We start from the raw sequence: 17,283 nt of genomic DNA, 5'->3' as shown, positions 1-17,283 counted from the left end.
TCCTATTTAACACACAATAACCACTCATTTATTCGTCACACAATAAAACTTTCTTATTGTTTAATTCTGTCCTTCTAAATTTTATCCCGTCTAACTAGTCATAAGACTCCGCGACCGGGTAAATAAAAGAGTGTCTGCCGTTGTTTCAGGCTTAATATGCTAAATGTCTTATTTTCGTTATTAACACCGAAACTATAACTCACTCTTGTACAAAAATACTGGTGTCGTCGAAAGGCCAGAAGGTGCTGCGGCTTGCGCCTCTTTCTGCACGACGTCTGTGCTTGTGTAATCGGGTCATCTTCATGTAACGAAAATTTAGCACGACACGTTTGCTTTTTTCCTCTTAGCACAACCACTTGTGCTTAGTTATCTAATTTTTAGCACAACCACTTCGTGCTTTACGGTTACCTCTGTCCCAACTCTCCCATCCCACATCCCCCGCCAAACCCTTACCCGGGGCTCATAGGACGAGTCGAAAACCTCCGTCCACTTCTCGTCACGTATAATAGCCGAGACGTCGACCACTCTCCGTGCTACTATCCGTTTATAACTACAAATATATATACTTATATTTTTATAGACAAATGACAAATTATAATTGACAAATTATAATATATATTTAAATAATTCCGTATTCTCGAAAGTTTACGATTTATATTCGATTAACAAGGTATAATGCAAGGTAAGATGATTATAAATTCTTTCTTTAGTGAGATTTACGAAATTTATACACTGACAACTTTATAATGACAAATTATAAGACAAATTCTTACAAATATTGTCTTCTGTGTTACTTACAATTACTTACTGTTTGTTTTCTTTTATGTTTGTAAAAAATCTTCTTATTTGACTAATTAATTATAATTATGTTATATATAATTCTTTTACCTAGTCGACATACTAATTAAAACAGTATAAGAGGTAGTATTTACATGAGTAGTAAATTTTTTTTAACGTGTCCCCCCAAGGGCGGTCTGCATTACGAATATACCCCAGGACTCCATCAATATAAGTACGGGTGGCGAAAAGCAGAGTAATCATAACGCATTTTCCACTGTCCAGTGTGAGGGGGTAATACGTTACTCGATTCGCGGTGGAAGGAAACTGCTCCACACTCTTAAGTCATTGACACAACATAGGGTTCAATCCACACTCTAGGCAGCTTATCCTCCCCCCACTACACATAGTGTCCACACTTTTGGGGGGTGACAAACGCGAATACCACAATATATTTTTTTATTTTTTATACGACAAAGTTAGTGTAATCATTACCGTGTTTTTCACGCCACCCGCGGGGGTACACACACTACACACACACCCAACACACACACCACACACACACACACACCACACACAACAACCAACACACACACTGCCAGAGAGGGATTGGAGGACGACACCTGCCCCGATGGTAGTTAGAATAATCGGGTTTTCTTTTCGGATGGTTTTGTATTTTTAATTTTTATCATACTACAATCAAATGGTGAAAGGAAGAAGTAGTCTGTGCCCCACTGACACACTCGCCGGACGGGAGGAGGGGGGAAGGACGTAGATAGTGTATCTGTCTCCCCCCTCCTAAAAAATTTTAATGGAATGTGAACATAAGCAAGAGGATTTGTGTCACAGACATTACCACCCCCTTTCTGACAGAGGGGGAAGACGGTAGTAGAGAGAGACAAAGACGACTACACATTTTATAAGTTTTATTGCAAAATATATGAATGGAGAACAAATTTCCACTACTTAAACGTCGCATTCGTGTCGTAAGTCAACAAGACAAATTCCAAAACCGTATGGAAGTCACACTAGATTTTCATAGAAAACCGTTCCCTTTTCGGTTTAGCGGATCCGGTAATTTCTTTGGCTTAAGGTGCAAATTTGTTTACTTGTCTATTGGTTTAATTCCATAATCTCTGGCTTTTTTGGCGTCCGTAAGGAACTGAATTTCAAAATAAAAAAACCGGAAACAGACGTAGGCCTCTAGGAGTTTAGAATGGCCGAAGACACTACACCAGTGGTTCCCAACCTTTTTCTACCAAGGCACCCCTGAAAATATTTCTCGACCCCAAGGCACCCCAACTTTTTGTAGATTTAAAAACCACTTCAGAGCTTAAACTAAAAACCATAAATACACCATAAATTGGTTTTCAAATGTGTATTTAATTGAATAGAACATTTTATAGAACAAATAATGTATTCACACATAATAACAAGAACCAGACTAAAAATGTCAACACCATTTCTATGATGAATTCAATATTATAAACAGGCCTACTAAGTAGGCTCTTTTGTTTTGGCTGAAAATAGTAGGCCTACCTGTGTAAAAACACGAATACATATCAATACAGTTATTATTTTACATTTGGATTTCAAAAGAGGCAGGCCTATCATCACTGAGATTAAATAATAACTTAATAGAATTGGAGGGATGAAACAATGCCCTCTGACCTGACTGTGGTCATGTGACTCATCAACCACATCCCGAATATGAAACATTCTGCATTTCGCTATCCAGATAATACTGATTGACAAAATCATAAATCATACATTTATAAGAAAGGCACACAAATTAACATCCAAACATAAACATTTCTCAGACCGTTACACGGTGCTAGTGCGACACTTGTGGCTGCTTTTGTGAGCAAAGTCTCTTGATGCGTGGGGGGATAGTGGACAGCGCAACGCGGAGGTCCTGCTCCACTGACAGCCGGGTCCAGGTCTTGTTTTTGACATATACGAGTGAGGAAAACGCCAGCTCGCACAAGTAGGAGGTTGGAAACTGTAAAAGCACCTTGATGGCACTCTCTGAGAGGGATGGACACTCGTGTCCCACAAGCAGCCAAAATATATCCAGACGTAGTTCCCCGTGCTTCCGTTTCAGGGAGAGGTCCATAGATAGCTCTGCGAGTTCATCCTGAGCTCTGCTGTTTAAACTTGTGGCTGATATTAATGACAGAGGATTAAACGGATCCCGGAGCCAATCGTAGTCTTCATTCATAGGAGGGAAATATGACTCAAACCTCTCCTCCAGCACTCTCAGGTGAGCAGCTACAACTTGTAGAAAAAATGCTGTCTTGTGCGCTGGGTCACTGGATGTCAGCGGAAACATATTTCAATGTTTTTCTTGGCGACTTTATTTTGCCACAGTCTTAACTTGGATCGGAAACCATTGAGTTTGTCTGTGGCTGTCAGGATATTCTCATTCTTCCCTTGCATTCTGATGTTGAGGTCATTGAGGTGGCTAAAAATATCTGCCAGATATGCAAGCTTAACCCACCACGATTCATCATCCATGTGTTCTTTGTAGGGTAAGTCGTNGGGGGAGAGCGGCCGGTGTAACGTATTAATAAACATGGATCCCAATGCTAGTTTCGACACAGAAGACACAGAAGAAGTTGAACATGAATATTCGAATGCATATGTGCATTCGAATATTCATGTTCAACTTCTTCTGTGTCTTCTGTGTCGAAACTAGCATTGGGATCCATGTTTATTAATACGTTACACCGGCCGCTCTCCCCCTTGTTTCCCCCATGTTACGTCACACGCCGGAGGTCACGTGCCGAGGCTTTTTTATGCGGAAGTGAATATTTCTTACAAAAACGACGCCAGATGTCACTGTAGTGTATATTTCTGTATAATAAAAAAAAAAAATCCAATGTATACATCATTTTCCTACACATTTATTCACAGGTGTCTTTAACCTGGAAGTTGGTCTTTAAGCGTTTCACACAAACAAATGTGTTAGTTCACAGTTTTACGACACTTTTTTTTTTTTTTACTTGCAAAGTTATCTTTTAAATTGACCAGCATCATATGTGTAATTTGTGGCACAATTCAAACGGGATCGAAAGATAATCTTTCTCTCTCCATTGACTTCAATACATAATTTTTCCGAAATAAGGTCCCATGGAGCTCTCCCGGAAGGGAAAGGACTTTGCCACTCTATAAAACATGTCTGTGAAGTTATTTTTTCAAAATACCAAACAGATCATGCATTTTAGCCATGCCTCATTTTGCTCTATTTGCTGTATTCCAGCCCTGCCTTCACAAGGGCTGATTCTTTGGCAAATGAGCTGCAGCTGACCACGCCCCCCCTGCAAAGGAGGGGGGCGAGGCACGAGCGTCATGTTACAATGCTGTTACCATGCTGTTACCATGCCACGCAACCTCTCATTCCCCTGATAGGTGGAGAGTTAGAAGGCAGAGCACTCCGTTTCTGATGTCAGAACAATATCAAATCTGGATCAGTCTGTATCAGATCCGTTGCAGCCTCGTTTTTAGAGATTTGGGTATGGAGGAAAAAAGAGAGGGTTGTGTTTTCTGACACTTGGTGAGTTCCCTGACACACCGGGGACACACATATTATATAAAGACGTACAAAAGTGCATTTTGCATGATAGGTCCCCTTTAAAGTCCACCTTTTAGTTTTTTTAGTGTACGTCACTATGCATAGTTAATCAAAAACGTTATATAGTAATACAAATAAATATGTTAATGCATGAATAAATATGTATGTATGTGTTATATGAGCGTAGCTTGCTTATGGTCTGTTGACACTTTGCCACAGCAGCATTGGCGTGAAGCCCCTCGATGTGATTGTTGTCATTTCTGGTTTATTTCCCCGTCCGGAGCGGACCCCCCAGCATCAAAGCTTCCAGCTGCTGCCCCTGGATGATATACTGCCCTGAGACCCTGCTCACCTGCACTCACTGCGTGTGAGTGGCTACTGTATCTGTTCAATAGACATTCAAAATGATATGGCCATAACAGATGCAGGTCATGAATCAAAGGTCTTAAACCACCCGGCTAGCTGATGTGTTCCACAGGTGCTACTGTCCCAACCTGCACACACAACACTGAGGCTGCACATAGAAACACACTCAGAGAGGAAGCCCCCCCGCTCTGCTGCCTGCTGTGTCCTCTCTACCTGCCGCAGATCTACATCTGAGCCTCGCATGGACCACCACTGCTCCTGCCTTGTGTGAACTGAGCTTGTGAACGCGTTGACCCCATCAAATAAGAGAGGAAAAGAAAATGGGAGCAAAAATGCTGCACAGCATATCAAAGCATAACTCGTGTACCCTTTTACTGAGCCCAACTCAAATTAAAAAAGCATAAAAGTGCTCGAAAAATAAGGATCACACATGTTTCGAATATGCTGAATTTTAATTGATGGCAAATTGTGTTTTTGTATACGCCGGACTACGCATTGAAGTGGTTAGTGGTGTTTTATTAATGGACATAACATCAGGGGAGGAGAAAAATAATTGATAGCATTTGTGGTTGTTTTCAGGGGTTTCGGTTTGATAGGTGAACCAGTTTGATAGGTGAACCAGTTCCCTCAGCTGAACTGGAGGGGGCACCTGTGATGCTGTTAAGTTCTTGAACTCAATGCAAGATACAGAGGGACAATAAGCGGCACACATGTACCAAAAATATAAAATCATGTAATATTTCACAAGTACCTGTCTGTGGTTTTCGAAGCCCTCAATCATTGATTCCCAGCCTCTCTGGCTGATCTCTAGTGTTGCAAAATTGTTTTAAACCAGGAGCCTCAAGGTCCCAGGTTCCAATCCAGCTGGGGACATTTGTTGCATCCCTCTCTGCTGTCTAAAGGGACAAACCATTTGTACATAATAATTGAATGAATTAAAAAGTAAGACCCCAAATCAAATCCAGGGGTCTTTGTGTGGAGTTGAGTTTTGATCAGTTTAACCAACAAGTTCATTTAAGAGGCTGAAAAGGCAAAAGTACTGTGGTAAACAAGAATTAGAGAATACTTTATGTATTCTCTAAATTCTTGTTTACCACAGTACTTTTGCCGTGTTCTATTTTCTTTTCTTTCATTATTACTTGATTTCAGTTTCACATAAGTATGTTTGCAATTTGATATATACAATTCGTACTCCTACCACATCCCCCAACCATCCTACTAGATAAAATTATGAAATATTATTTTACATTCTTGAGGAAATTATGGGTCAGTCAGCTTAGAAGTTGACTTACTACCTCAGAATTTGGAATATGTGAGCAATAATTGTGGACTTCTGGTACCATCTCTTCTAGTAGTACATTTTCATCTGGCTTTTGTTTTTCCAAACCAAACAGCACTAGTATACACATATGTACCATACATATAGTACATATGTGTATCTATATATCACACAGCTATAGATATACTATATATATAACTTTTACATTTTCGCAGGAACTTCATTCTAGAAACACTGTTATAGTGTTTAACTGTTAAACAAGAAGTTTGTGATTTTGAATAAGCAGTGTATCAAATAACTGTTGATAGGTTTGTGTTATTTGTTTTGCTTTCCGATGTGATCCAAGGTGCTGGATGTGAAGTTTCTCTGCTGCAGAGTCTGAACAGCTGCTGAAGTGCAGCTCCCCGCTCCCCGCTGCTCTGCCAGTAAAGGACCACCGTACTGCTGCTGCCTCCCTCTGCTCTGGATGGGAGAAACAGAATCTCATCTGGGAAGTGGAACACCCTCGTTGAAAGCCCACCAAGGCCTGTTCCCAGTAACCCAGAGACGCCTGTTGGCACGGCATGAAACACATAGCTCGTAAGGGATTGGACCTGAGCTTTACTGCCTGGGCTCCTTACCCAATTAGAGCGGCTTGTGGAGGCAAAGCAAAATAGGGTGAAGTTTTTACAATGCCACAGGGGTCTGTAGAATGGATAGGCTCTGTGTTTGAGCATGGGGTCGGGGGCCGGTTGGGCTGGGGATCAGCTATTCCCAAATCTCTTTCATCACAGCCTGTCAGAGGAACCACACAGGTACGGAGCAGCTCTCCGGCCTCCAAAAGAAAAACTAATATTTCAATCAATTTGTTTACCCTGTCCTTTAAGCTTTACCTTCTCAAAATGTAAATCAGTAGTATATTGATGCACTCAAAGATTAGGAAAAGGAGACTGATGAAAAATCACAAAACTTTATTTTCTTTCATAGAGAATGTGATACAAAAACAGGACAAAGAAAAGATTACATGATAATAAATATCCAAGAAGTTAAAGCAAGATAAAAAAATAAATGACTCACCGTCAGAAAATGTGGTAAAATGGTTAATCAAATATATTACAACTTTGGATGATCCAAATCGACCCTGTTTCACTGCTTGTGCAAACCCCTGGACAGGTTTATGGATGCATTTACACCAACATTCAAAAAGTAAGAAATAATGGGTACATGTGTGAAGAAAGTGGAAATACTGTTAGCAAATGAAAGAATCAAAAGATTTGTGACACCTAAATCATGTCCATAAGATCAAACTCAACTGGTCTGTTTTTTGCTTCAATGCAGGTCTGCAACGTCCATTTCTGCTGGAGGCAGGAGAGGGCATGGAGGACCTCTGAGTCTGGGAGATTAAGGCAGCGAGAGGATCATGAAGGATGTCTCTTGTGTTGCATACAGTACATGGTAATTCAATCAACCAATGACATAACAAAAGCTCTGCAGACACACATATAAGACACAGAACATGAGACAAGGATCTCGGACATGAGGAACTCCTAAAAAACATCACTGCATGAATGTTCCATAGAGAACAGGATGTTGCAGTCTAACATTATGTCCCTAACCCTGACCCTACTGCGGGCTGTTGGTGATCGCTTTAAGAATGTCACATGTGTTCTTGGAGATGACCTCCCTCAGCTTCCGTACACGTCGCGGGCTTGAAGCGCCCACGTAGCTCTCCGGCTGAAGCACTGCCATGCCGTCGTTGGCGTTGCCCATGATGATGACCTGCCCCTCAGCGGCAGCGCCCGTGATGTTGGGGCAGGGGCAGTTCCAGTCCATGTTGAGGAAGGTGACCTCCAGAGGCTCCTTGCCAAAGAACCGGAGACCCATCTTCTCGTCCTTTAGGATCTCCTCCACGGTCACGAGGGCGTGGCCCGAGTCCGTCTCCTCCGTCAGCTCTGTCATGCGGCCCAGGATGACAAAGTCGCTGCGGCAGAAGCTCGTCACCATCTTGCCCCGCGGCTTGCAGGCCTTGCAGTGGTGGTTTTTCGGGTAGGGGCACATCTCCTCGCAGGCTTCTTTGGATTCAAAGTTGTTGTTGTTGCCCTCACAGCCTCCGTAGATGAAGGACTGGCACTGCAGTAGGGTGCTGCTGTAGGCCCAGCGCGGCTCGTAGGCCTTGCAGGGGCCCTGCAGACTGGGGAGGCCGCAGGGACCGGCCAGCTCGGGGCCGCAGCACTGCATACACTCCTCGTACGTCTCCAACATCTTCCTGGGCTGCGGGCTGTTGCTGCCGTGGCAGTGGGTGAAGGAGAAGCAGTTGTTGGTCTTGGACTCGTAGTACCAGCTGACTCTCTCCATCTCGCTCCCACAATCCTCTGGGTTATCAGGCGGTTTTAGACACTCTTCAGACAGGCAGTGGGTCACGTTCCCTGGGTCAGGGGTCTTGGGTGGCTCTGTGGGCAGGACAGAGAGCGGGTTGTTGACCTTCACAGATCCAGAGGGGTTCTGAGCGGTGCAGATGTAGACGCCTGAATCCTGCGGCTGCGTGTTGTGGATGACCAGCTGCCCGATGTTGGTGACCACCATGTTCCCACACACGTGATTGGGCCTCATGGCCACCCTCTCCAGCCCCTCCGGCAGCTGCTTCTCCCAGCTGATCTCAGGTCGGGGGCGGCCTGTCACGTCACACAGGAAGCTGGCGGTGTCGCCCACTTTGACGGTCTGGTGAACCGGGCTGCTGACAACCATGGGAGGCTGAGGCTCGGTGGGAGTGGGGGGGGTCACCGGAAGAGGAGCAGTGGTTGGGCGCAGAGTGGTGGCCTGGGGCAGCGAGGGGCTGGTGTTGGGCCAGGTGAGGTGGAAGCGGCAGGTGACCACAGCCAGGCTGATGCCCTTGGAGCAAGCCTCTGCGTCCATGTAGCACTTGTTGTAGTAGGTCATGCCATCAGAGGCACAGGTGAAGTGCGGTTCCCTCTCGCAGCGGTCCCGGCACTTACACACCGGCTGGCCGTCCCAGATGTCGCACTCAGAGCCCTGCTGGTTGCACATGAAGCTGGCGCAGGAGGCCTCCTTTGGCATTCCCATGGGGCCTTTCTTCCCGTCCAGATAACGGGCTGCCACACAACTCCGGTTCCCGCAAACATTCTGGCAACACTTTTCAAAGGATTCACACTCCTGTAAGAGGAGAAGAGAGTTGGAGATGAAGGGAAGTATTTGGAAAGTATTTGGAATATATTGGAAAGTATTTGGAAAGTATTTTAAAAGTATTTTTTAAAGTATTTTAACAATGAAACATTTAAAAAAAAAAAAACTCATTACAGTTGAGAGCAGAAATTGAAACAGAAGATTTAAACAGTACTTATAATACAAAAAAGTGCATGCAAAATACTTTAAACAAACAGAAGAGTTAATTCTAAAATGTAACTTTAATGTATTTACCTGATCAGATACACACTCTCGGGTGCAGGTGCTCATGGCATCCACCCACAGGTTAGGGTTCATGTCATTGGGGCAGATCCCCGGGTGTGAGTAGGTGATATGCGGCAGAACTCCGACATTGACACACCACACTGACACACACACCAGGAACCAGATCCAGCGTGGAAACAGCATCCACCACATCTCCAGAGCGGGACACAGCTCCGTCAGCGCGGAACAGTTTTTAGTTAAAGGTTTCTGTGATCCAGCAGTAAAAGTCTTTGATTATAAAAGTTAGTGAAAACGATGGCAGAAGTCAAGAGCGCATCACACGTGTGTGAGTCTGCGAGGCAGGACGCCGTGTGTCAGCTGATCCGGTTTGGAGATGCTCTATTTATTCTAACGATCTGCAGCCATCGCCGCTAACATGACTCGCATCATGACAGATATGAGTTGCTCCTGAGATGCTGGAAGAAGCTTTACAGTGGTGCACTTTGGGCTGGCGCTGGCGGGGCACCTGCCTGTTAAAAGGATTGCTGGGAGCCCCCTTTTAACCCTTTGCGCGCTCCAGCGCCATTGTGCGGAAAGACGCAAGGAGATAAGAGACTCACAGGCAAACTGTTATAAAACATACACAGGCTATTATTTGACGATTGCACGAATTAAAACTGAGGATGTTTAAATCCAACCGTGATTCTGGGAGTAAGCACACGAAAGAAAGACAGCTTGTGTTTTATGATTTGAGTAATTGTTGTGTAAATGACGCTTAACTTTAGTTTGAATATGAACTATTTTGTCATTATATTATTTTCCCGTTTAATAAAAGCCTCAAAAACATTACTCCTGTTTTCAACCATATCGATTAAAAAGAATAGGCCTATACATTCAGTCTTCTTTACATTTTTAAGTATGAATTATTAAACGGATTATCCAAAGCAAAGTGCATTCAACCATCAAGATACAAACTTCAAAACAAGAATCCTAAAAGTACACGGGATTTCAATAGTGATACTGCATTAACATCCAATAAGTCAAACATTTCTAACTGCTACGAAGTATTTTTTATTATTGCTACAACAAAATCCGTTTCAGAGGTTTGTGCATTTAACCAGCCATGCACAAATATTCTGTCTACATTTGATCCCTTCTATTGGACACAAAAATTGATACATGTTGTTATATGTACTTTCTATTCCAGACTAAATATAAGAAGATATGCTTAGCAAACATTGGAAGGTATTACCAATATCCTGCACATTATTATGTTTTGTCAAACTCTTTTACAACTATAATTCATCTTACAAACTGAGGAATTAGCAATTGCACAGGTTTAACAAAATAATATAAAGTGAAATAATTTCAAATGAATACCTATTTATACTTATACTCCTCAGTTTATAGTTCATAACCTTCGATAGTTTAGGGGCAAACACACTAGAATGTAATGAAATCTAACTGCATGCATTTAGAGGAAAACTGTTAAAAACACATTTAAGGATAACATGTTGATGTTCCTGTAACACTGTAATCATTTTAGTGTATGGGTCATCCATGTAGCTCTTCTTAATGCTTATTCAACTGGTAGTACTAGGTTAAGGTTTGAATAACTGTGTATTGAAAGTAATACATCAATAACACCTCAACAGTTTATTATAAATACACTATTGCAAACACATATTTATAACCTTGTATTTAACACATTGTTATGGAGTGTTTCCTGTCTAAACATGTGACGAGTGTGACTGCTGCCACACAAACACTTCCATTCTTAACCAACTTTCAGCCGTGTACCTAAACCTTACAGCAGCCTATACATGCTCCACATTCTACAAAGCATGTGTTTGTAAACAGGATTATTTATGTCAATACAACCACTTTGCATGGATTTACAGAAATCTCAAGAAGAACAAATTCCCCAAAGACTGGACGGACTGGCAGACAGCATTGCATCGACAAAACTTACTTGAAGCATTATAAAATGTTTTAATTTGCGAACTGGCTTCATTGTGGACTTAAAATAGCAAACTCAACCTTGAGTATACCCCTATTCAAATGTATCTGGTAGGCCAGCAGAGGTGAGGTGAGGACAATACCAGTTAAAACAACGTTAAGATCTGTTGATGTTCTCCAAAGTGGGCGTGTGCGGAGCAGAGCATTTAATGAATGAAGGTGTAATTATAATTCCTTTCCTGTGTAAACCTCTTCCTTTGGTCGCCTCCACAGTTCAGCTGAGGACAGAGGAGCTATTAGTCTGCCTTCCAGTGCAATAACAGCGGGCTCATGCTGTGGATTTGTGCTCATGAAGTGTTTCTGCGGGACATTGTTTGTTCTCAATGGTGATTTCTGTGTGTGTGCATGACCAGCAATAAATAAAACCTGTTTATCTGAAGCCTGCAGAGCTTCCAGTCTCAATCCTAAGAAGGATTACATTTACTCCTTTCCCCCGCCAATGACAAACAACTGCACACATATGATTAGCTATATCAGCTTATTTCAACAGCTATTTACTGTATGGCCGGGTCTTTCCTGTGATTTACAACACCCAACATTCTTCGAGTTCTGTTTTCTGGTCTTTTCCTAACAATCCAGCTAACAAAAGTCCTTATTAACATATACACGTTTCATAAGATACATTTGAAGGGTTTAATAAAAAGATAAATATATCACATCTCCAGACAGGAAGAAGCTGGCTCACCTCACATCACCTGTCATGCACAAACTCTTTGTACGGGGGAGAAATGAATAAACTTGTCAAAGCAGTGAAGATGGATACATCTTGGGGCTACAAATATGTAAGAAATTATTTCTTCCCTCAGGAAAGCGTCAATAGGAACCCTGAAAAGCACAACATCGTCCAAAAGCCCTCCCTCAGACAAGGGGTTATTTGAGGATTCGAGCTTCAAAAAAATAAACCGCCTGGAGAAACTTTCATATTAGATTCTTATGCAATTTGGAGAAAAATAAAAGCCCACACCAGTCAATTAAGACAAAGTATAAGGTGTAACTTGCAAGTTTCTGGTAAGACAATCACAACAGCTCCAAAAGTGTAGCTTAATTGCTTGATAATTAGCTAATTATCAAGCAATTAAGCTACACTTTTGGAGCTGTTTTACCATACTGTACCAGCTTATATACCAAATATATAACTAGGCCAACATACCAATGGACTAAAAGTGTCAGGGAGACGCATTCAGGCCAGGAAAAGATGCTAAATGACCCCAAAGAGACGCTACACACAAATTATATAATCACAAAGAGACATAAAAAAGGAAATATGCTAAATCACTACAAACAGTCTCAAATCACAAAGACACGTGGGAGATCCCCACAACGACAGTTTTCCTCTAATGTAGGAGACATGGTGCAGCATTTTGCTAGTGCCCTCTGACTCATAATCCGCCTATGGTACCATGTAGTGTGCATTTATGTAATGATTGGTTTAGTTTGGTTGTTTTCTGTGTCAATTACAATTTACATATACACAAAGTCACTCCAACATGATACTTAGACATGCAATATATTGATAACATATGCATAAGCATGGCAGAGGAAAAAACACTAAAAGAAAAACATATTGTTAGAAATGTATTGATGTAGATTTAATTATTTTCTTGCCAGAAGTTACATGACAAGATCAAAACCATTCAGATAAATACCAAACTACAGCATGCAGCCAGTTAGCTTAGCTTAGCATTTAGCCTGAAAGCAAATGTAACAATGGGATGTAGGCCTACCGTGTAAGCTGGCTTTAAGCTTGACAGACATGAGAGTAGTATACATCTTCTCAGAAAGCAAACAACTTCCAATTAAGTCCTTAATAATTAGAATGTCTTGTACTCTAATGTTGTAAAAAAAACTCAAAAATATAAGCCAAGGCAAGGCAATTTCGTTTATATAGCACTTTTCAGCACGTCGCGATTCAAAGTGCTTTACAAAATAAAAACAAAAGACATTTAAGAACAAATACAGCATAAATATATAATTAAATGGCATTTAAAAACAGGCATAAAAAGCAAAGATAATGTAATAAAATAAATAAATAAACACAGCAGGTACAGAATACATGACTAAAAGGCATACTGTAGTGTGAGTATGAGCAGCTCAATTAAAAGCAGCGGCAAATAGATGCGTTTTTAGTCTGGATTTGAAAATCGGAAGTGTTTCAGCGGACGTGCACGATTTGGGCAGTTTGTTCCAGATTGTTGGGGCATAATAACTAAAAGCTGCTTTTCCATATTTAGTTGTTATTCTCGGAACAGAGAAGACCTGAGACTCCTGGATGCTTCATAGTGATGGAGGAGGTCGTCTATATACCTCGGTAAATAAAGGTAAATAAACAAAGTTATTTAGGATGAAGGATTTCAAGGGTTGTTCAAGGTTGAACAAACTGACAAGGATTTATTTTAAATATGTATGTAATCCTTGCCTTTTATTACATCGAAAATACTCAACTTTATTTTTAGAAGCATTTAATTAATTAACGTTATAAATGATCGTATAGTGTGTAAGCTAAATTGCACTTTGTAAGCAAGGCTCCCTCCCACACCAACAGCATACTCAGTAAGTAAGACATCCGTGGGCCGGAGTTATGTCAAGCCTACCTCCCTTATGCCTAGCCAACCCCAGAGAAACAGCAGTTGGTGGCTCCAGCTGGAGAAGTAAGAAATAAACCAAAAGAGCTTCAATGCATCATTGAAAGGTGCTGTTTGAATGTTGACTTCAGTAGCCAGTCAGTGTCCATGGGTTCTAGCAAATGTATCTATTCTCACATAAATTATTTTTTTCCAATATTGAGTGATTCTCTTATTGCTGAATGTGCATTTCATAGCTTAAAAATGTGGTTGTTAAGTTAGCATTTGATTGCCAGTACAAAGCCCATTGTCACCAAGATGGATGTTGCACTTGGAAATTATTATCCTGAGATCGGGGGAGGTTGTGAAACTGGGATTATATGGAGTGTCAGTAAATGTGGTGGTTTGTGCACCAGAGTTGAGATCACTATTTGGAGAATAGATATTTTGCTTGGAGCAGAAGGTGTGTGAGCATATTGTATAGCTTGTAACTCTGGGTGAACACGATCCACAGTGGGTCTTATATCAGATTGTTACTATTTAAAGTCTACTTCCAAACACCTACCCTCCTCCAAATATCCCAGAGTGCCTTTCTCGTACGCATCCATGGCCTTTCCCCTGTCCTGTGTACGAGCATGAACACCCCCTGTTTTTGATTGGGTGGAGAATTATTTTGTGGCTCAGTACTCGTTTTTTTACTTCTCCGCAAGATAATTATAAAAACATTTACCATTTGAAACATTGATTTAACAGGATACATTGCTCTTAAAGGCCTCTTTTTATTTCAGATCTTGCTTCAAATAATAAAAAAGGCCCCCCAAAAAACGTTTCAACCAGAATAGATTTTTCCTTGCTGGTGGCATTTGAATTTAAAGTGGAGCTATCATGCTATATTTGAAATATATTGTAGGGCCATACCTATACAAAACATGTCTGTGAAGTTTTTTTTTCAAAATACCAAACAGATCACCCATTGTAGCCATCCCTCATACTGCTCATACCCCTCTTTTGCAGCCCTGTTAGAGAAACGCGGATCTTGGGTCCTTAGCTTGAAAAAAAAAGAAGAGAAAGAAAACTTTCTGTGGGTCCGCTGCCGATATGACGTCCGATCGACAGCAAATCTGTATCCGCTCGTTGTATACCTGTTTTTAAAAGATTTGGGTAAGGAGGAAAAGAGAGAGGGTTTTATTTTCTGACGCTGCGTGAGTTCCCCGACGCACCGGGGACACATATTTATGTTTAAAAGACATCACAAAGTGCATTTTATAGGTAGGTAGGTCCCCTTTAACAAAAAGGAGGAGGAGAACTGCACAGAAGGTTGACTCTTTCTTGACTCTCTTTTAAGTAAAAAAGAATGATACTGTATCAAAGGTCACAATTTTGGCATCTGTATTACATTTATCTCTTTCATTATTTTCTTTCTCTATATCAGTGCCATCTTGCAGTCCAACTCATATATCTACGTGGAAATGAGCCGAGGATGAATGAATAGTCATTTACTCATAAACAATGTCACAGTTTCTCAGTCTTAAAAGGAATTTTGTGAAGAGTTTGAAAGCAAATCAAAAGGCAACCTTGTGTCCTTTTTCCACTCTGATGCTGTACACTGCTGTGGGCTATGAGTCCTTAATTGTGATCACTTACTCACTTACAGATGATGGCCGGATGGTCAGTTCTTAATCAATCACCATTTTATCTGAAAATTAACTTGGTGGTTGTCCAGTTGCATTCTTGCATGAAAATGAGGTCTCACAGTGTTTGCCGGCAGCGCTTTGTTTAATTTCATAATTTTATGCAAATCAGGTTCAGCCACAACATCATGGCTCAACAGTGATGTTGTTCTAAACAAGCATACAGTCCCTGAACAAAGAGGTGAGGCCTTTTGTAGCACATGTTTAATGTGATGATACAGAATGGTGAATCATGGGAATAGCCTACAGTAGGACAGCACAGTGGGAATTTCTGTCAGGAATTCACGATTTTTTTTTAATGAAAAGTAATTGGCAAGCTATTTTGTAATTGATGCAGTGAAGATTGGAGAGCTGAGCGTATGCATGTATGTCATATGTATTTAGGCCTCAAATTGTAAGAGGGCAGTAGAATAATTTATAGACTCCCAACCCTGTATGTTTTTTAATTGCCATCAAGCTAAAATCCCCATTTATCATTATATTAATGATTAACCTTCTTAAAAGTGTTGCTGCTCTCCCTCATTCTGTTTTATTTTAAGTTTAGCCAAAACTAAATAATCAAATAAAAAATATATTTAACATTTCTGTATTCATCTTCTCATCCTTGATCCTTGTGTTTCTCTCCATGGGATGCATTGTTTTGGAGGATGCCTCTCACAACAGGTTTGAAAGTTAAGAGCTGCTTTCAGTGGGACTTTAATGATAGTGCCAAACAGCACTTTCTGGTTGAGTAAATCAGCCAGTTGGAGTGATTTGATTAATCTTTCCTTTTGTGATTCACAACTGACACATCTTTGAATGAATTTTACTCAGGAAGAATGAGCCTGAGCCTTGTCCCCACCCGTCTAAATGCCAGGCATGCAATATGCTTGAGCACCTGGTCAGCAGATTATTTCTCATATCTAGAGCAATGAACAGATAAACATCCTGGCAAGTGTTATATATATCAGAGTCTTTCTTTATCAGTAAGTTCTACGAAGCCTCAAAGTTCCCTTTAAAAATATATGTAAATACCATGTTGATAGCCAAGACGCTGTTGTTCTACTGTAGCTCAAAAGTGACAAAAGACTTGACATGTTTAAAAGAGTACTTCTGTAAAATCATTCAAATAACAATATATTTCCAAAAATAAACATTGCATTAGGGCTGGGATCTATTTTCATACAGGTCATTTCATGTCTCGATAACAAAACACATCAAAATATATCGTGTTTTCTTGTAATACAGTTAATAAATAGTCTATATGAAATGACAACATGGTAAAGCATTTATTTTGTTACTCCTGTGTGAATTATGAACTTATTAAATAAAATGTACCAACTATTTTTCTGGTTTAATTAAGTATTTTTGTGCAAAATGAACAACGCAGTTTTAAGTGAAAATATAGAGAAGTATGTACAACTGTACACTATGTTTACAGGCATGGACACACGTGGAGTAATCGAATGAAGACAATAGTGAAATATCTGAGCAGATCTTTTGTGGAATATTTGCCTTAGTTACTTCAAATTGACTGTATTATTTCAAATCCAGGCGACTGTTTACCATAATATGTGGATATGATTTCATCACTGTATATTTACATTGAAAGATGAGAAATTAACATAATTGCACTCAGCCCTAGATTGCATT

The 17,283-nt window shown here is 40.8% G+C and overlaps 1 protein-coding gene across 1 annotated transcript; it reads right to left on the bottom strand.

Annotated features, from left to right (window-relative positions):
- Window positions 1-7,010: 7,010 nt before the first annotated feature.
- On the bottom strand, window positions 7,011-11,761 carry LOC104941657 (WAP, Kazal, immunoglobulin, Kunitz and NTR domain-containing protein 2-like). The gene is made up of 2 exons (XM_010766790.1): window positions 9,411-11,761; window positions 7,011-9,146 (listed from the first exon to the last, which is right to left on the bottom strand). The coding sequence occupies exons 1-2, from the start codon at window positions 9,591-9,593 to the stop codon at window positions 7,599-7,601; spliced, it is 1,731 nt and encodes a 576-aa protein (XP_010765092.1). The 5' UTR covers window positions 9,594-11,761; the 3' UTR covers window positions 7,011-7,598.
- Window positions 11,762-17,283: the final 5,522 nt, after the last annotated feature.

Source organism: Notothenia coriiceps, unplaced genomic scaffold, assembly GCF_000735185.1.
Source record: "Notothenia coriiceps isolate Sejong01 unplaced genomic scaffold, NC01 NC01_scaffold00000319, whole genome shotgun sequence".
Classification (NCBI taxonomy): Eukaryota; Metazoa; Chordata; class Actinopteri; order Perciformes; family Nototheniidae; genus Notothenia; species Notothenia coriiceps.
The sequence above is the reverse complement of the archived record's forward strand: the minus strand, read 5'-3'. Positions and strand labels throughout refer to the sequence as shown.